General features: G+C 36.8%; 1 protein-coding gene across 1 annotated transcript in view; it reads left to right on the top strand.

Moving 5' to 3' along the window:
- The first annotated feature begins 2,758 nt into the window (after positions 1–2,758).
- Positions 2,759–21,814, top strand: part of LOC145784197 (lysosome membrane protein 2-like) — an 87,421-nt gene continuing 68,365 nt past the window's right edge. Inside the window, exons 1-4 of the mRNA XM_082595971.1 lie at positions 2,759–7,362; positions 12,931–13,072; positions 14,162–14,319; positions 14,429–14,570. Coding sequence (XP_082452097.1) covers positions 12,941–13,072; positions 14,162–14,319; positions 14,429–14,570 — 432 coding nt within the window. The 5' untranslated portion in view covers positions 2,759–7,362; positions 12,931–12,940. The remainder of the gene's footprint in view (positions 7,363–12,930; positions 13,073–14,161; positions 14,320–14,428; positions 14,571–21,814) is intronic.

Here is a 21,814-nt window from a genome sequence, read left to right as displayed (position 1 = left end):
CTTAATACGCCGCATAACTGATTAACTTTCACCGAACGAGGTCGTGTGGCTTCTTGCGTCACAATGCTCTGGGCACGAGTCGGAAAACTTCTACACTTACGCTAGTATTTTCTGCTGTGCAAAGTTTTACTAGGCTTTTTTCTTTAGGTTTATGTTTGCGTGTCATGTGAGCGAAAGTGAATTTTCCCTGAGCCTTTTCTTTCTTACTGTAATACCAAAACTTAGCAAATTTTGCTGGATCTTGCTGTAATAACCTGTGACTTGTATAATCTTAACTTTGTAACCAACCTTGCCTTATTAATGTTACCCGGAGATCAAAAGCCAGACATTGTGACGTAAGACTTGAACTAAGTTGCTCGTAATTAGTGTAGAAGTACCGGTACTCCCATCGATTCTTAGCAAAGAATTCATCTTTGTTACGCTGATTCAATGTCATCAGTCGTTGAAGCAACATAAAAATCGAAAGTTTTTTTGCTTGAATGGAAGATAAGGGATACACTACAGTATTCACATAATTTTCTAGATGCGCGCTAGAATGCGCTGGAAATTATATTCTTGCAACAATTGTTTGTGCTATGCAATGACGATTTGTAACGCTAGTTCCTGTGTTATTTCTCGGCGGACAAATATTACTGATCTAGATGGTACTTCCCGCGGACATCACCTGCTGTGACGGCTGACATGTCCGCCGTGAATTTCGAAGCCTGTGCCTTTATATGGAAATTGATAAAAAGTTAATTTGAAACTCCGGTAACTTCTGGACTACAGAAAATCGTATACTGGTACCTAACATTTTATGTCCTCTAAGTAACAGGCCTAGTTTCTTCATGAAACTGTTTTCTTAACTATCATTCTAATTACGTTGTCTTCACACAGAAATGTGTTGTAATCTTCATCCTTGTCTGATTTATGTAGGATACACAGATTTGTTTTCTTGATTTTTACAATTGCTTGATACATAGCTGTCTGTTGGATGTTACTTACAATTTAAACACATCTTCCACATACAAAACCATATGTTGAAGCTTTGGTAGAGAGTTTGCTTTCTTGAACTATAGACACACATAACAAAGTAATCTTAGCGGGTTTAACATAATGTATTACACACAAAAAAATAACATAATAACTCAAATGTTTTGGACACGTACATGTGTACACATCAAGAATTATTATGTTATAGTTTTCAAAAACTATTTTTTGCTGTTTAAAAACGCAATACTTTCTTTCGAATAACTGTTTGAATGAGTCAGCGCAATTTCGATTACCACAAAAAGCTAGGCCACACGGATTCTTATTGTCTTGGCTTTCTGCTCTAGACAGATTTTCAATGTGCGACGTCCGAAGAGAGAGAGAGATGAGTTCGGCGGTTTTACAGCGTATTGGCTTGATGTCAAATCGTGCCCAAACGCCTTTTTTTCAACGCAGCGTTGTTGCGGAATTGCTTTGTATTGTCGGATATCTTGCGAGAGACATAGCGTAAAACAAGAAGTTGCACTGCAGTTGGTTGGATAATTCAGCGTTTAACAAAAACGGAAATAATTGTAACGAACACTTCATAAGTGTCATGAAAACAGGGTGGGCGAAACATAATTTGCCCACTCTATTTCGACGCCTATGGTATCTATCCAAGTACGGTAATTGTTGTTTGCGTTGTAGTAGCAGTAGGGGAGTGCAAACATTTCTTTATTGGTTGAAAACTCTTCACAAAGAATTTAATTAAAAAAATATATTTTGAGGTAATTTAGTGCTGAACTAATATTAAATTACTCGGAATAATATGCAAATTATTTTGTTTCAAATTCACCTTGGAACAAACCTAAAACAAAAATGTTTTGGTAGAAATGAAGTATTATGGACTGATGAATTGCTTCATAGAGCATGGTAGTGATACCTGTCAAACTACGTGTACCGATATGACTTTTTGTTTTGAGCACCTCTACGGTATCTTTATGTGTACGCTTTATTACTATGTAATAAAACTCAAATGTTTTATTTTAAATACTGATTTGAACTTTCTGTATAGGCTATTATTTATTGTATAAGGCAAAGTTCTTGCCCTTGCATATTTGTTTAGAGAAAGATGTGAGTTTCTTGCTGTGTTTGAATGATCAGCTGCTAAGATATTTCTAATGTGAAAACTGTAAATATCGTGTGATGTTTATTTCATTGCCAGTAATTTTTGCAACTGTCATGGTAGTGTGAGCTGCCAGACATTACATGGCATTTTTTATCCATTAGCTATAGAAGTCTTTACCATTAAACACAGTGAAATAATATAAATAAAAAAAAGAGAATTTCGACACTTTAAACCCTGATTAACGTAAAGTCAATAGAGGATCCGTGTAAAGCAAATACAAAAGCATCTGATTTAGTGAAAAAAATTAAATGCAGTAATATTAACGACGACTTTTTAAAGTACATGTAGTTCAAACAGAAATAGAAAATGTTGGGTGGAAATTCAATGATCATGACAAAGTCCAATTTGAAATTCTTCTGTTGCAGATCGCGATTTCGGGTATTGAACCCTCTTCAGTACAACTTATTAACAGCATAGTACGGTATCAGTAAAATTTACAGCAGTTCACTTTAGAAAATGACTAAAAATGTTATGTGGTTGCTAAGGAACAAATTAGTCTACGAGCAGTAATAATGACAATTTCTATGCAAATTATGAAGGTTATTAGGTCATACAACTGACAGTTGCAATAATAAAAAGCACGAAAATATTAAACATTCAGGCGAAGTATTTAAATTCTAACAACAAACAAACCTGAATGTTTAATATTTTCGTGCTTTTTATTGTTGCAACTGTCGGTTGTATGACCTAATAACCTTCATAATTTGCATAGAAATTGTCATTATTACTGCTCGTAGACTAATTTGTTCCTTAGCAACCACATAACATTTTTAGTCATTTTCTAAAGTGAACTGCTGTAAATTTTACTGATACTATGCTGTTAATAAGTTGTACTGAAGAGGGTTCAATACCCGAAATCGCGATCTGCAACAGAAGAATTTCAAATTGGACTTTGTCATGATCATTGAATTTCCACCCAACATTTTCTATTTCTGTTTGAACTACATGTACTTTAAAAGGTCGTTGTTAATATTACTGCATTCAATTTTTTTACTAAATAATATAAATATGGTGTTTGGACTGTGCAAGAATTATCATGAAACCAGTTGCACATTAAACTATTCATGCATTTATTGGAGTATTCATGATCTTTGTAGTTAATTTACTGGAACCTAATTTCAGTAGACCCAAGTTTGTCAACTTATTTATCGTGGTCGGCAAACTTTTGTTGCTTTTACCCATTGTGTGCTGTGAGAGATGTCCTCGAAGTCCCAAGTTGTATGAAAGTACACTGCAGGGTCATCATTAATTATCGTTACAACTTCAAACAACGGTATGTATCAAATGGTAGACAATTTTTGAGAAATATGCATATAATATTTATGTCAAATGAATAAATATATAATTAGGAAAAACAAGTTTTACTCAATGTGTCCGCCATTTGCGTCGATAACAAGTCGGAGACGCTTCGAAAATGACCTGCAAGAGTCATGAATAACTCTTTGAGGTATTTTTTCCATTCTTTTTTCAGATTAGCCTTTAGCACTTCCAAACTTTGGTGGTGTTTAGCCGAAACCTTGCTCTCCAGGTAAGACCAGCTGCCAAAGTCTAGGGTCTGCTACTATTCGGCGAGTCCGATTCGGCGAGTGCCCTTTTCGGCGAGTGCCCTATTCGGCGAGAGCCCTTTTCGGCGAGTGCCCTATTCGGCGAGAGCCCTTTTCGGCGAGTTTCCTATTCAGCGATTTTTTGAATTTTTTTAAAAATTATCGGGTACCATAGCCTAGTTATTGCCGCTTTTACATCGTTTTAACGTCGCTAAACGTTGAAAGAAGACCCTAACCTCTAACCCTAACCTCTAATCCTAACCTCTAACCCTAACCTCTAACCCTAATCCCAACCCCTAACCCTAAAACGGCAATGATATGAATAATTATGCTACGGTACCTGATAATTTAAAAAAAAAATTCAAAAAATTGCGAATAGGGAACTCGCCAAAAAGGGCTCTCGCCGAATAGGGCACTCACCAAATCGGACTAGCCGAATTGGACTCGCCGAAATGGGCCATTCCGCAAAGTCTAGGGGGTCCAGGTCTGGGGATGAAGGAGGCCATTCTTCATTTCCAAGGCTGAAAGCCAGACTTCTTCCTAATTCGTTGACTGTGGCCCACACCATCTCTGATGCCGCTACTTGGCTCCGAGTGACTACCTGGGGTTCCACGTCACCATCTCTTGCCCAAACAAGATCATTTTGACCAATAAAATGATGCTGGACATCAAATTTCTTCTCATCGCTGAACACAAGGTTTGGCAGCGTGCCTCCTTCAATGCAAAACAGCAGAATTCTAGTTATGGATGGTATCTCGATGGCAACGTTTCTCAATAGTATTAGATTTAGCAACTGTTTCTTCATGTGTTTGAATACGGAATGGCCCGTTTCGGTGAGTCTGATTCGGTGAGTCCGATCCCTTAACGGGGGATTTTTTTAATTTTTTTTTTAAATTATCGGGTACCGTAGCCTAATTATCATTGCCGTTTTAGGGTTTGGGGTTAGGATTAGGGGTTAGAGGTTAGGAACTCACCGAATCAGACTCACCGAATCGGACTCACCGAATCGGGCTCAGTGAATAGTAGCAGACCCGTTTGAATAGGCTCATCTTCAAATCCTTGAGAACTGTGAACAACTGAACATGGTTCCATAGGCCACGTTCGCCTCCCTTGCCAGTTTTTGAATGGATCTCTTGGGATTTCTTTGCACCCTTTCTCTAGTTGCTTTTATCAATTTTGAAGTTCTGGCTCTTCAAAGGCAACCTTGACCAAGTCGATTTTTGACATTTCCAGTTTCTTTGTGTCTTTTGAGAGTTCTCCAGACCAACATTATGTTAATTTTTAAGTCCTTGCAAATATCACTCCTTGACTTGCCCGATTTGATGAGTTCTACAATAGCTATTTTTTTATTCAAGTTTTTTTTTATTGGCCTATAAAATTTAACTAAGAACTATGCAGAGAGCACATGAACGAATCATGATGGGTTTAACATGTGGCGAAATAAAAAGACTGCCGAATGAATCAGAAATCAAACAAAATTATGCGATATATTAAGCACAATCAAGAAACTAAAATGGTCCTGGGCAGGTCATATAGCAAGATATCAGGAGAATAGATGGACTAAAAAATTAACAACATGGACACCACGAGAAACCAAAAGAAAGAAAGAAAAACCAAAAGTAAGATGGAGGGACGACATTGACAAACAATGCAATACAACCAATTGGTACCAACTAGCACATTATCATGTAAATTGGCATGAAAAGGGGAAGGCTTACGCTCTGCAGTGGGCTCTCACAGGCTGAAAATGATAAATGATGATGAAATTTAGGCCTAAAAATTTAAAATTGAGAAGTATTCAATTTATTGACATTGTCAGGCTAAATATTGGTGTTAAATACAGTTGTTCGAAGTTGTAACATTAATTGTTGATGACCCTGTTACCTGTATAATATATATATAGTTTATACAATTCAATATTTCTATTCATGGCCCATTGGTAGTTGTTTGGTAAGCTATGAATTGGAAAAAAATTGTAGTTGCTTCAACAATTATATTTTGTTATCGGTTACAAAAGAATACATATCAGTATCAATGCCACCTTCATCTCATGACATTTCAAGCTGATGGATGCCGAGTGTGGAATCAGCTCTTCAATTGTCTCTCAGTCAGACAGACGCTTGGAACAGATCCATCGTACCATGGCATTATTGTAGTGACATAGCTAATTTTGCAAAAATTGCATTGCAATTACAAAATTACATATCACAAATTGCTATCCTATTGCAAAATCTCTTAAGCAGTTAAACAATAAAATATTTTTTTCTCGGAATATTACTGGATCACCTTAATTTTTTCTCAAAGTGAGTAGTGGTATCCTACTGCTTAATTTCAAAATTGTCTGAGAACTGTGTTGTTTGAGGGTGCATGTTTAATATCATCTTCAGCATCGAAACAATTGTATTATTTTGATTTTATGTATGTAAATCATAAAAAAACTTGTTCACAGAGACACTTCATTGGAAAAACTAGGAGTTTTAAGTCGCTTCCAGCTGAGCAATCCAGTATGCTCTGACAGCCCTATGCATATAGAAGACTTGCAAGCATAATTGGATAAAACGTATTTTGGAGAATGTTTTCTTTAAAGCAGGGGTCACCAAACAGCGGGCCGCAACCGGCCCGCCACGTGCTGCGGAAATAACAGCTGCACTAAAACTGTTAAGGAAAACAGTTACCAAACTTTTTGTAAAGGACTGACATTTCTGTTTATCATTAGGCCACCACAAATGGGACAGCCTACGCCAAATTTGGAAAGATGTAATGTTTTTTTAAGAGCACGATGCCCTGTAGTGTATCACGGCAGGGGATAACTTTTCCAGCAACCTTTCGATTTTCACTATAACTTTGCTATTCCTCCACTGACTTTGTTATTTATTGTGCTCAATTCAAGTCAATGGAGATTCTAAATAGTTGTATATCTTTTCGCAATTTGCATCAGGCCCGCAGCTGTTAATCTTGCAGCAATCCGGCCCTCAAAGGAAAAATTTTGGTGACCCCTGCTTTAAAGTATGCTCAGCAAACCTGCAAAATAACAAACTTTCAAAATTACCTTCAGAAATTTTGATATAATCTTAACCAGGCTGGTTTACACCACCTTTCTGACCAATAGCTTTTTAGGTTTGGTTGTGCTGCAATATTGTGTGCACCTTATTGATGTTTATTTATGTTACATGTCATGACTCAAAAAACATTCATCTAAAAACGATATTTGATTGAACTGAAGCACTATGAAATAAAGTGTCTTTGCTTCTGCTGTAGATTTGTTTGAATATTCAACTATTTTGTTGTAAATGCAATTTGTTCAAATCACTTGTTATGTTCTATATGCTTATGTTGTAGCTTCAGAGTTTTGTTGAATTTTTGTGCATGTTTAGATTAACTCAGTGCATTTGGTACCAATGCTGCTCATACTTGATCTGTGATGCTAATTCACTGGTCTGTAGTGTACACTGTACACTCTGTAATCTTACATTGATTCAACATTATGTTAAGTTAATGTAAACATGTTGTGTTTTTGTACTTGAGTTAGCTTTAACATTTTCATTTAGATTTGCCTGGTTTTAGTTACAAGTAAGCCAAAATTTGTCATGCTGCAGATCATTTAAGTAAAAAAACTGGCTTTATTTTGAGATTGAAATACTTTATAATTCAGCTGCTAACTTCGTTGAAAGACCATTATTGGTAAGTTACTTCCGAAGTCTAGAGCAATAACAATGTTTTGCAGGGATTTCTATAACTACAGGATGCGAAAGCTAGTTCTCAAAGAAGTCTGCATTAAATAATAGTGTTGCCAGGTAGAGTGCACACAACCACCCTGCTTTTTACTTTTTTTGTACTATTGACTTGTAGATTTCTGAGAATGTTCCACTAGCCAAGAAACTTTGCTGGCCCAAAATTTGTGTTTATGTAGGTCACCATCCCATTTAAATTTTCAGGGGTGCCATTTAGTAAAATTATTGAATTAATGTCATACTTCTTAGCAAAATTTGTATGTTTCAACGAAATAATATGCATAAAACTCATAAAAATTATGTCTGTGCTATTATTTATTTTACAGGGAATTAAAAGAATATGCTTGTCTAATGTCTATATGATATCTCTGTAAATTCACATTTTACACATTGCAATAGCTAAAAATACAACTCTAGTGAGCAGAAGTGGTCTAAAATACTAATTTCGCTCTGGCGATAGATCACATACAGGCCTGGAAAAAATAGGAAATCCTGGAATGAGATTCCTGGGAAATTTGTCAGTTTGCGGGAAATTTTTACCATAAGAATCACATTACTAAAGTCTTTCATTCACTGTCAACCATCATTGTAATTTACTTAACATTCCCCGTCATGGTAGTTTGGTGACACATTGCAGTTCCGACACTGATTTGTATCACTGTGTAATTACGACCTCCAACTTGTACCTCGGAGCTGAACATGTTCTTAGCAATATTGCACAAATATATTGCAGTAGTCCGCCTGAAAGCATCGTAAAAAGCATGGGAAGTGTCATTGAAAACACTCGAAATGTTTGCGGAGGTACAAAAACATCCACGAATAAAAAAAAAAGTAAAGACATTAGCGACGACCTGCTCATTCACTGGAGGACCAAACATAAGCAAGTGTAACAGCATCGTGATTCAGGGTCTCAATCTACATTTCAAAGGAAAGCCATGGCATTTTAGTGCTAATAATATGATGTTCGCTTGAAAATGTACAAAGTGTCTACTGTGGTAGGTAGATCAAACATCAAGAAATCATCACTATCTTTTATGCCCTGGTAATGTATTTGTAGTAATTTCGCATGGGCAAAACTTGGTTCATTGATTTACAAAAACAGCTGTTCTAGCGTTGTAATTTTGATTTTGTCTAATTAATTAATGCGTTTTGTTATTCTTCGTGTAGCGGACTGGTTGTGGTTGTTTTGTAGGTTACAGAAGTAATTTTCGCAATGTCTTGTCTCAGTCAGTGAAACTTGTGCATTCAGTCGTCTGGCTGAGTTGGATGCTACTAATTTTAGGTAAATGAGTGTGAAAAATAGCTCGCCGCACCCCAGGGGCCAGAGTATTGAAAATGGTACTCCAGTTGGGAACCACTGGTGTAGTATGTACACTGTACAGTGCCAGTGGTATACTGAATATAACCATGGAGCTATAAACCCCACAGGGTGTTTTCCAATTTATGGTCCCTAAAGAGGCAACTAAATTAGTACTTTTGCCAACCTTGCTAAAGTGCTCAAACTACAAGTACAAGCAGTGATCTATGCGCATTGCAACAGCAAGGCGTCTCCAGCAAAGTTCTCAATCGGCGTAAACCAAAGAGTGTCCATAACTGCAGACAGTGGCACAGTTTAAAAAGTAGATGTGTATTTGTTGATGAAAGTTTTATCCAAAAGTTGCTATATGTGGGGTAAATTAATTCTGTCAATTGTGTCAAAGACTTTTTTGAAGTCAACAAAGATCATATGAACGTAATTGTTGAATTCAGTACATTTTTCTATAATTTGTTCCAAAGCTAGAAGTTGGTGAACTGAAGAGTTTATTGGACTGTAGTTGCTGCAATTGATTCTATTGCCTTTTTTGTAACTTACAAATTCATTGTCATTGTTCAAAATTACTGGGTATTTTTTCGTCATTAAAATAGAGTTGAAGAAGACAAGATGTGCTCAATAGAAAATATATTTTGGACTAACCCGTCTTGTGGTGAGATGTACGACTGTACGTTGCGGTAAATTAGACACCAACAATAGCGTTATGCCAGATTATTCAGACAAAGATGTCATGTGCCCTATACAACATGTCTTGCAAGATGAAGCTTGGTACATTGATAGATTCAACTTTTTCAGTTTTTCGCTTTTTATTGCAACCACAAGCTCAGGCAATGTTTGCATGTGACGTCAATTTCTTCTAATCATATTGATTTGTTGCATAATATTTGAATGCTATGACACTGTTTGCTTTCTTAAATAATATTTGCTGCTGTGTCATCAAGAAACAGCTGTTGGTAAACAAATGATTTCATTGCATATCGAATTGAGCAAGGGCAAGCTTTAAGTATTTGATTTGCAATTGTTGGCAAAAGTGTTGGGTTGGTTTAAAATAGATATATATATATAACTGGTAGGCTAGTGTATTTTTGACTTGCTGCGTCTAGCATGGATTATTTTAGAATAATATATTATCTATCTCACAAACTTTACGTGCTAATGTATTTAGCAGTGACTGTGATGAACGACGAACGTATTATCGCTATTGTATCATACATTGGTGCTTCACGATTAATTTGATTAATCATAAATTAATTGCTACATTTCAACAGAGAGCCAAGTAGCAATATGGCGACAAAAATCAATAAAATAGTTTTACTGAGCATTTGGTCCCAGTTGCTGATATTTGCACGTAACGTTTATGTTTATTGCTTTATTGCACCACACCGCTTTTTGTTTCCATCCACGTCAACAATTTTGTTTGTTTTATTAATGCAAGTCACTACTGGGTCATTCCATGCCAAACGTCCTGAAAATCATAAAGATCCCAGTTTGACCCTCTTCGATTTTGCTCAAACTTGGTCAAAATGTTATTTGGCATGATTTAGCCATGCATTACAAATTTTAGCTCAATATCTATTGTAGTTTTGGAAATATGACTGCTTTAAAGTTTTAGGTACCGGTACCCCTTAAACTTTTCCGCATTCGGTTTTTTGGACCATTTTCAATTAACCACATTATTTGCTCCGAAGATTATATAAAGTTCATTTTTGGTAAAATGACTCACTTTTAGCCACATTACATGATTGTCTTGTCAAAATGCAATTAATGTGCAGCATAGTCGAGTAATCAAGCCTCAAAGTAGCTCTTTTCTTCATCAAAAACAAATTTTGTGCCATATTTGGAAGTCTGTAACTTTTTTATGAAAAGTAGGATGGTTATTATATTTATCATGTATGCTCTTTCCCTACCAGGCAACAACTTCACCAAGTTTGATAAGTAACATTATATTTATTAGAAAGTTACAATGCATCAAAATATGCACCTCAAGCAAAAAAAGTCAAAATAACGCCATCTTGTGGTATAAAAATACCCCCGTAACAAAGTGTTTACAAAATAATCTTTTTAACCTGTTGAAGAACATTACCTAAGGAACTTGTGTGCAAAGTTTTGATTTTGTCACTCAACTATTAAGAGGTAAGTTGGGGGCCGTGGTATTAGTACACCCATGGTTCCAGAATTTTATGATATATTGTGTTTAGATAGAGCTCATTGAGACAACTCTTTTAAAAAAAAATTAGCATTCTATGGCCTTTGGTTCTCGAGATATTGAGGATTGCAATCTGGCCACACGAGGGGCAAATCCTGGTTACGCATGAGTGATTTTTAAGTATGTTTCTTATATACATGGTAGAAGAGTGGAGAAAATTGCTATTTGGGGGTTTTCAGGGGCACTGAATTCAATAAAAACAGTTCCAAATGGCTCAGAGCAATAGTTTTGTCTCTACAGTTATTTTTTGCTCTTTCACTTCAACCGCTTAAATGGTTGAGTGACAAAGTCAAAACTTTGTACACAAGTTCCTTAGGTAATGTTCTTCAAATGGTTAAAAAGATTATTTTGTAAACACTTTGTTGCGGGGGTATTTTTATGCCACAAAATGGCGTTATTTTGGCTTTTTTGCTTGAGGTCCATATTTTGATGCATTGTAACTTTTTAATAAATATAATATTACTTATCAAACTTGGTGAAGTTGTTGCCTGGTAGGGAAAGAGCATACATGATAAATATAATAACCATCCTACTTTTCATAAAAAAGTTACAGACTTCCAAATATGGCACAAAATTTGTATTTGGTGAAGAAAAGAGCTAAGAAAAGAGCTACTTTGAGGCTTGATTACTCCATTATGCTGCAAATTAATTGCATTTTGACAATGCAATGATGTAATATAGCTAAAAGTGAATCATTTTACCAAAAAATAAACTTTATATAACCTTCGGAGAAAAAGATATGGTTAATTGAAAATGGTCCAAAAAAACGAATGCGAAAAAGTTTAGGCGTTACCTAAAACTTTAAAACATCATATTTCCAAAACTATAATAGATACTGAGCTAAAATTTGTAATTCATGGCTAAATCATGCCAAATAACATTTTGACCAAGTTTGAGCAAAATCGAAGAGGGTCAAACTGATAGGTCTAGGACGCTTGGCATGGAATAATGACCCTTCTGTTTTCAAAATTAATTCATTTCTATCATAGGCGCCTAACTATTTTTTTTGGCCGTGGAGGCGAAAGCGTGTTTCATCAACAGCAACGTAAATTCAGCAAAATGTCACTCAGATGGATGACGTAATAAATATTGCAACTTATGACTGACCTGCTTTCAACTTGCTGTAAAATACCCGTTTTCGTGTTGCAGATGCAACAAAAGCGTTTACTCATATTCCCTCCCTTAATCTTGTTTCTATGGCAACGGTTGTGTGTGCGCCATGCAGTTTGCGCGAGTCTGTTGTTGCGTTGGTTATGTCGGGCCGAGACTTCGTTTTCACAGCAAACGATTCACTGCCGTGACTATTCACAGCAGGGGTTTTTCACTGCCGCGGCAATTCACTGCTGAGGTTTCGACTTTCGAAAGCGTTAAACATCGAGATAGAGTCTGTTTGCAAGCGCATAAAGCTAAACGCACGCTGCGTCTACGCAACAAATTATGTTGTTTTTGGTATCACTACAATTCAAAGCAGATGATTCAACAACGAAATTTTAAGGCAGGGATCTCTGAAGAAAAAATCTCTGTTCTTCAGAGATCCCTGGGTTAAGGTTAGTGTTAGGATTAGGGTTATTGTCTTTATCGTAAATAAATTATCGGCTTTGAATATACCGCTTTGAATGATCGGCTTTAAATTGACGCAGAACCGTTGTATTTGGGTGCATTCAACATCTGATGACATTGAATCGACGCAAAATGGTAGATTTTTGCTATGTGGGATTGTAGCATCGCTACTCGCTCTAGTGATTATTTATCACCAAGCTGTTGCGGTTTGCATTTAAAAAATGTTTTCCCGCTGCCGATCGCTGGTTCATCTATTGTTTTATGCACCAATACGGCTCATAAAAAGTTGTCCCCATGCAGAAATATGCGTGGGGGTCTGGCACCTACGCCCCCACGGCTTAGGCGCCCATGATTTCTATATGTACGTATGATTTTTTTAAGACCATCAGGCTTTTGCATCAAGTGCTTTTGAATCTGTCAAGACCTGTTTATTGTTTCAGACAAGCAATTATGATGGCATGTTGCCGTACCACAACCTGCCACATAGCAACTGGTGTTGTTGGAGCTTTACTGGCTTTGACTGGAGGCTTACTTCTTGGATTGAAAGTTGCTGATGAAGTCATAGATTCACAGATGGATAAAGTAATGTTTGAATTTCATTTGATTTTCAAGTCACTGCTGATTTTTTTAGTTAAGTCTGTTTGCTCACAGTTATTTATCTAATAGTCGTTAAAATAGATTTTCAAGTAACAAGCATCAACAAACTGATATGATGCCATATTTACTGTTTGCGTAACTGAAAGGTTTGAATGAGGGACGTAAAAACACCTTTACATGGTATATTGAACAATAAATACATTCTGATCACCTACCCTACATGTTATGACACCTACGTATTTGTTACCATTTGCTTATTATTATCAGCTCTAAGTTACAGTGTGCCAGTTTGGTTCCATTCCAGGAAATATTTAGTTGGGGTGATGCATCCCGGGATCTAAGGTGGAATGCGCAGACTTGGGTTATATTGGGGTTGGCACGCAGGTGGTTGTCTGTGTAATATGTTGTCAACCCATCCAGAGCATTGAGTACTCTCTCCATCTCCGTGGAAGTGAAATGTTTGTGTTGCGTTATTATACACAAATTGTCAGCGTATAGGAAGCTTCTTGTACCAGGATGGATTGATTGGTCGTTGATATAAGTGTTTTACAAGATTTTCTAAAGTCAAGAAAAAGTTTCCTTGCCTCAGTTGTCCCATTAGGTTAAGACGATGTCGTCGCCAATGTGCTGATTCCACTATAGCAGGAGGAACAGGAGGAATTGGCAAATATGGAACTCTCACCCGTGGAGGGCCTTCCTCCCGGAAAGCGTGAACCGTGGAAGTATTGGCGATGCCTCAACCGCTTAAGAAGTGGCATTGGCAGGTGTAAAACTTTGATGAGACACTGGGGGTATTCCATGGGGAGGACAAGTTGTAAATGCGGACAGGAGCAAACAATGCAACATCTACTCGAATGCCTTGATCTAAAAGCAAGGTGCTCTGCACAGGATTTGGCCGAGCTCAACGATAGAGCAAGAGCTTGCGTGATGTTCTGGGCTACGGCCGTGTGACACACGGTGAAGAAGAAGCTCTAAGTTATTTGATTGATGTTTAAGACACTGCTTGAATTGGTTTTGCTAGAGCTTATTGATGATAAATTATTCTACATCCCTTAGTGGTTGCTTGTGTTGCAGCAATTAGTTCTCGGTTTGGACTCACCAGTCTTTTCTCAGTGGATGACCCCGGCTCCGCCGATATATATGCAGTACTGGATGTTTAATGTGACCAATCCTGACAATGTTTCCCAGGGAGGAAAGCCAACTGTGAAAGAGATAGGTCCATTCACTTACAGGTAAACAAGTGCCACTAGGTTATATGCATGCTATAGAGTAGTAAGCAAAACTGATAATGTATTTCCTTGCATAAATATTGAGGTCACCAACCAGTGATGTTGTTTTCAGACTGTACCAGCCCAGAGAGAATGTTGCTTTCTTTACCAACGACACTGTGATGTATAAGTATAATCACACTCTGGTGTTCCAACGGAAGAAGTCGTGCTGTGACCTGGACTTAAACATCACACAGCTCAATATTCCCTTGTTGGTTAGTTTATCAGCAACTTATTTGTATTTTGTTGCAATTTTGTTAGTTTTTGCTTTGTTAAGGTTTATTGAAATTTGGATTACCAAGAAAGCGACAATGCGTGGCAGCTGTATTCATCGAAACAGCCAGATACAAATAAAAACATTTCTATTATCTCATGTCAAGGTTATAGAAATTAAGTAATCTAATGCATTATGTAGCATTTAGTTTAAATTTGACATACTTATAAAGCTCACCAAACTGTATGTAAAAAACTCAAGAAGGTAATTGAAATCAATGGACCAAAATTATGACAATATAAATATACTATTGTATAGTCAAATATAGTTATTACTATCTGAATCATTACCAGCCTGTTTCACCTATACGGATCATCAGAAGTTCTGAAAAACATGCAAAAGGGTCATTCCATGCCAAACGTCCTGGACCCTCCAGTTTGACCCTCTCCGAATTGAGCTAAAATTTGAAAATTTTAGCTCAAAATCTATTGTACTTCTCAAATTATGACATTCTTAAATTGGGTACACCCCTGCGCTGATGAGCGCTTGGTCATTTTCGGCCATTTTTAAACAAGCATAATTATATCTCTCATTGCAAATTTAATCTACTTCATTTCTGGCAAAATGAGACACTTGTAGGTAAATTACATGAATCCAGTTTCAAAATTATATTGTCTCAAAGCATTTTGAAAATATGGAGGCCCAAAGTGTCCCCATTTTGATGCAAAGACAAATTTTGGACCATATTAAAAAAGCTGTAGCTTCCAAACAAAACATAGCATTGCTCTCAATTTTATCCTGGAGGCTCCCCTCCTACTGGATTACAACTACATTGAATTTGGAAGGAAACACTGCATTCATAAAAAAGTTATTTCACGTCAAAATATGGACCAGCAGCAAATTTTGCTAAAATACGCCATCTTGTGATGAAAAAATGACCCCGTCAGACACTGTTTTTAAAAAAAAAATTTTTCATCTTAAAGAGATTTTCATAAGAAACTCATCTTCTGAGTTTCAACTTTGTTCCGCAACTATTAAGGGGTGAGATGCAGTGATGTTTAACCCCTCTTAATATCCATTTCAAGCAATGAGTAAAACGTCAACATTAGCTTTTAAGTTAGCCAATTGCACTTGTTGTATCGTAAATGACATAAACAATTACAGCACATTGTACAAAGGAAGCAAATAACATTCAACCTAAAATGACTGGTTGTCTTGTAGGCTACAGTACTGGAATTTGACTTTCTCGTGAATGCAAAACTTGTAAATGTGTTTGCATGTTAATTTTCCTCCATGTTTGGACTTTGGTTCTTCACAACTTTTGATTTAAACCATTTACAAAGCTGAAATTTGGTATTCTGAGTAAGAAGCAGCCCTAGTTTTCATATCTATCATCAAAATTGCCAATTTCAAATTAGTTTTAGAGATAGAACGTCTCAAAAATTGATTTGAAAATTTTTTACATTTGAAAATTTTTGAGAAATTTTTGATGTCCGCTATCTCCCTAGCCAATTATCACAGAACTACCATTTTGCATATCATTAACCTATACTAGTTGGTAATTAACCCCCATGAGACTGACACCAAACAAAAGTGAAATTATTGAAGTTTTGCAAAGATGAAGCCCGAGCAAAAAAAACTCAAAATGCGCCATCTTGTGGTTAATATTTGACACTGTGGACAGTCATTCAGAAAGTCGAAACTTTCAGGAAAAAATTTCTTTGCCTAAGGCCCTAAGCTATAGACAGTTTAAGTTTCAAATATGTAACCTCACTCCTTCAATAGTAAATGCAGCTGTAAAATCATGAGCTTGACCATCACATGCAAAAGTCTCGGGGGTGGGAGGTAGGGTGGCTCTTATTACGCAAAAAATAAAAATTTTGCTGAGGACACCCTTTTAAACTGTTCAGAAAGCAAATAGGAAATCATGTTTTCTGCATCTTTTGACACAAAAACCATATCTCTAGCTCAAGCAGTTTTTAAGATATATATGCAGATGGTATTTTGGGGGAGGACACAGAACTTTAGGGGGGGAGGGCCAATAGGATCATTCCTAAATCAATTTCAAATTTAAAACTTTTGCAGGAGTCATTTTTTCTGACAAACTCACCATTTAAAAAGGTGTCCTCAGCAATTTTTTCATTTTTTGCCTAATAAGAGCCTCCCTACCTCCCACCCCCGAGACTTTTGCATGTGATGGTCAAGCTCATGATTTCACAGCTGCATTTACTATTGAAGGAGTTAGGTTACATATTTGAAACTTGAACTGTCTATAGCTTAGGCAAAAAAGATTTCTTCCTGAAAGTTTTGACTTTCTGAATGACTGTCCACAATGTCAAATATGAACCACAAGATGGCGCATTTTGAGTTTTTTTGCTCGGGTTTCATCTTTGCACCATCCAAACTTCAATAATTTCACTTTTGTTTGGTGTCAGTCTCATGGGGGTTAATTACCAACTAGTATAGGTTAATGATATGCAAAATGGTAGTTCTGTGACAATTGGTTAGGTAGATAGCGGACATCAAAAATTGCTCAAACATTTTCAAATCAATTTTTGAGACGTTCTATCTCTAAAACTAATTTGAAATTGGCAATTTTGATGGTAGATATGAAAACTAGGGCTGCTTCTTACTCAGAATACCAAATTTCAGCTTTGTAAATGGTTTAAATCAAAAGTTGTGAAGAACCAAACATGGAGGAAAATTAACATGCAAACACATTTACAAGTTTTACATTTACGAGAAAGTCAAATTCCAGTACTGTAGCCTACAAGACAACCAGTCATTTTAGGTTGAATGTTATTTGCTTCCTTTGTACAATGTGCTGTAATTGTTTATGTCATTTACGATACAACAAGTGCAATTGGCTAACTTAAAAGCTAATGTTGACGTTTTACTCATTGCTTGAAATGGATATTAAGAGGGGTTAAACATCACTGCATCTCACCCCTTAATAGTTGCGGAACAAAATTGAAACTCAGAAGATGAGTTTCTTATGAAAATCTCTTAAAGATGAAAAAAAATTTTTTTTTGAAAACAGTGTCACGGGGTCATTTTTTCATCACAAGATGACGTATTTTAGCAAAATTTGCTGCTGGTCCATATTTTGACGTGAAATAACTTATTAATGAAAGCAGTGTTTCCTTCCAAATTCAATGTAGTTGTAATCCAGTAGGACGAGAGCTTCCAGGATAAATTTGGGAGCAATGCTATGTTTTGTTTGGAAGCTACAGCTTTTTTAATATGGTCCAAAATTTGTCTTTGCATCAAAATGGGGACACTTTGGGCCTCCATATTTTCAAAATGCTTAATTTTGAAACTGGATTCATGTAGTATACCTACAAGTGTCTCATTTTGCCAGAAATGAAGTAGATTAAATTTGCAATGAAAATCATATGCTTGTTTAAAAATGGCCGAAAATGACCAAGCGCTCATTAGCGCAGGGGTGTACCCAATTTAAACATGTCATAATTTGAAAACTACGATAGATTTTGAGCTAAAATTTTCAAATTTTAGCTCAATCATGTTATACAACCTTTTGTCCGATTTTCAGCAAATTCGGAGAGGGTCAAACTGGGAAGTTTCAAAATTTCAGGACGTTTGGCATGGAATGACCCAAAAGCAATAAATCGGTAATTCCTGAAGGGATATTAAATATATGTATAACTGTAATTTAATCTGCAAAAAAAAACCTTTAAACCTGTAATTCCTGAAAAGATATTAAATATTAAAACCATAATCCGGTCTGCAAATAAACCCTCAGAATTACAATATTGTAGATTTTTACCCATCTATTACGGAGGGACTTTTATGTAAAAGCCAAACCATTTATGGATTTAGATGATTATATTATACAAACAATTTTCCATGCTAGGAAATCGTTGCTTTTTAAAGGAGGTGATACTTGGGCTAAGAAAGATGGATTGTTTGATGGATTGTTTGATTGATTTGATTGATTGATTGATTGTTTGATTTGTTGTTGGATTGTTTGATGATAGAAAAGACCTTAACAGGAGCACTCTCCGAGTATTCCACATATTACAAGTACTGGAGCCTAAATGCAAACCCTTCCAAAACCCAAGTGACATGCTTTCACTTGAACAATCATAAGGCTAGCCAAAAACTTATCATCAATTGGGAAAACACTGCTTTACAATATACCCCCTTTCCTGTATACCTTGGCATAACACTAGACAGGACCCTATCCTATAAGACACACCTAATGAAGCTTAAGAAAAAATTATCTGCTCGCAATAACCATTTGCAAAAGCTGGGAAACTCAAACTGGGGAGCAGATGAGCACACACTGAAGCAAACAGCACTGGCTCTCTGTTATTCGACCGCTGAATACTGCGCTCCAGTATGGGCTAGGTCAAGCCACACCAAAGTAATTGACTCCGAATTAAACCAAGCATGTAGAATCATAACTGGCACACTCCGTCCAACACCAATCGCCGACCTTTATAACTTAGCAACTATAGCTCCACCTCATATCCGAAGAGAAGTCGTTACAAAAAAGGAAAGAGTAAAACAAATATCCGACCAACGCCACCCTCTCTATGAACACAAACTTATTCCAGCAAGACTCAAGTCACGCAAAAGCTTCATCAAAGTCGGCCCATTGAAACACACAAGCGCGACAGCTGCACGACTAGAAATGTGGACCTCTGAGCCCGATAGGACACAACATCCTGCCATCCCAAGTCCTTCCGAAAGTCTACAACAAACTCCCACCCTTGAGAGAAGAGAGTGGTGCTGCCTAAACAGAGCCCGCTGCGGAGTCGGGAGAAATAAAAGCAATCTTTTCCGATGGAAGATGACTCCTGACCCAATGTGTGATTGCGGCCTAGACAATCAGACGATGAAGCACATCCTCACCAACTGCCCCCTTAGCCCTTCATGTGATGACAACGACCTCAAAAACATCACAAACAATGCTCTTATCTGGCTCCGACACTGGCGTGACAAGCTATGAATGAATGAATTTGATGGTACAGAAGTTTGGGAAATAGTTGGTTTGTTTTTTTTAAACGAACTTTCTGATATTGTTGACAGAGAGATGCTTGGGTTGTATCGTGATGATGGTCTAGCTATTTTGCGTAATTTATCCGGCCCAAAAGTTGATCGTTTGAGAAAAAATGTCATTCTATTATTTAAACAACATGGCTTAAATATTACTGTGGAGACTGGCCTAATTGAAACTGACTTTCTTGACGCCACTTTGAATTTACTATCTGGTAAATTCTGGCCTTACCGAAAACCCAACAATGATCCAATTTACATACATGCCCATTGCCCAGTCCAACCACCCACCCAACATTAACTAAACAAATCCTGACTATGATTGCACAGCGATTGTCCGCCACATTATTTGGCCAGAATGAATTTGATAAGACCGCATCTGTTTATAATGATGCCTTTTTGAAAAGTGGTTTTACGGAGAGAGTTTGCTACAACCCTGCTAATAACTTGCACACATGTAGGAAAAGGAGTCGAAAAATTTTTATGGTTTAATCCTTCTTTCAGCTTGCAGGTTGATAGCAACTTTGGTAAGGAATTTTTCAAACTCATTTCCATCCACTTTCCGCCCCATCATAGATTGCATAAAATATTCAACCGTAATACTGTTAAGCTGAACTACAGTTGTACTCCGAATGTTGCAAGCATCATATCCTCCCACAATAAATCAATATTGCAGGCTGATAATGAACCATCTCAGCCTGGTTGCAATTGTAGGGTGAAGCCAGATTGTCCTTTGAATGGGCAATGCTTGCAGAAGGCCATTGTTTACAAAGCCACCATTGATAACGGCCCGAAGGTTCTTAATTACATTGGTTGTTGTGAAACTACTTTTAAAAAAAACGTTTTTCCAACCATAAATGTTCCTTCATGGATAGGTCTAAACGAAACAGCACGGAACTATCTAAGGCAGTTTGGGATCTTAAGGTCAAGGGTGTTGAACTGTTGATCCTAAAATAACATGGTCCATCCATAGCTATGCTCGGCCTTATAGTGGAGGTGGTCGTAACAATTGTGGCCTCTGTTTGGCTGAAAAGCTGGCCATTCTAAAGGCCGATAGTGGCCACCTTATGAACAAGCATTCGGAACTGGTGGGTAAATGTCGTCATAGAAACAAATTTAAACTCAAGTACTTCAAAATAAAATAAATTCCTTTTGATTTTCACAGGTTATGAATTTAAATATAAATTTCATTTGAATTTTACAGGTTTTAAAAATTTCATTTAATTTGTTCAGGTTACTACAGGTCGCTTCATGGTTATCGCATTTTGCTTCATTGTGATGTCACAGGTGTTGGCATCAATTTGCTTGGTTTCAAGCTGAACATTCTAATTGAGGCTTTGTGGTAGCGCATGAAGGTAGCCCTTTGTAATTCTAAGGGTTTTTTTGCAGATTGGATTATGGTTTTAATATTTAATATCTCTTCAGGAATTACTGATTTATTGGTTGTGCATGTTTTTCAGACCTTCTGATGATCCGTTAGGTGAAACAGGTTGTTAAGGATTTAGATAGTAGTAACTACATTTGATTTAATTCGCTCTGCTTTGCTTTTTTGCTTAGCATTGAGCACTTTTTGTAGTATTAATAGTTTTCATTGTTTTACTGCTGTATAGTTATATTTCAGGGATAAATTATGGCAATTGCAAACAAAATGCTCAGTGCAGCAAACAGAGCTAATACAATTACAGAAAGCTATACTGGCTAAGTCATGTGCTATCTAAGGCTTCATGCTAGATGGCCGCTAGGCAATCACCAGGCGCAACATTTATTCAAATAGAATATATTTTAGTATTCATAACTGCAGACAGTGCACACCGTTTCGGCCTTCCAGCCTCCTCAATGCAGTAGGTACACTGGGTATGGCCATGGAGATATATACCTCCGTGTGACGTTTTCCCATTTGTGGAACCCAAGCTACAAAAATAGGTCCACGTCTATTCCCAGTAAAGTCTGCAGATTATATCAGCTTGGCAGGTAAAGCAATGCTTTTCACACAAAATGTCATATTGAACAAAAAATATGTTCTTTTGTTAATGCGCGTGCATTTATTTGTTGTTAGTCATGGCTTCAGAGAGTCAACTTGAAAAATTTATTAATAAAGCTTACGCCGATGCAAACCTGGACTAACAACAAATAAATGCCAAACACGTGCATTAAAAAAGCAATATGTTTTACTGTTCAATACTGTATAACATTTTGTGTTAAAAGCATTGCCGGTTAAAGCAG

This window comes from Aplidium turbinatum, chromosome 15 (genome assembly GCF_918807975.1).
Source record: "Aplidium turbinatum chromosome 15, kaAplTurb1.1, whole genome shotgun sequence".
Taxonomy (NCBI): domain Eukaryota; kingdom Metazoa; phylum Chordata; class Ascidiacea; order Aplousobranchia; family Polyclinidae; genus Aplidium; species Aplidium turbinatum.
The sequence above is the reverse complement of the archived record's forward strand: the minus strand, read 5'-3'. Positions and strand labels throughout refer to the sequence as shown.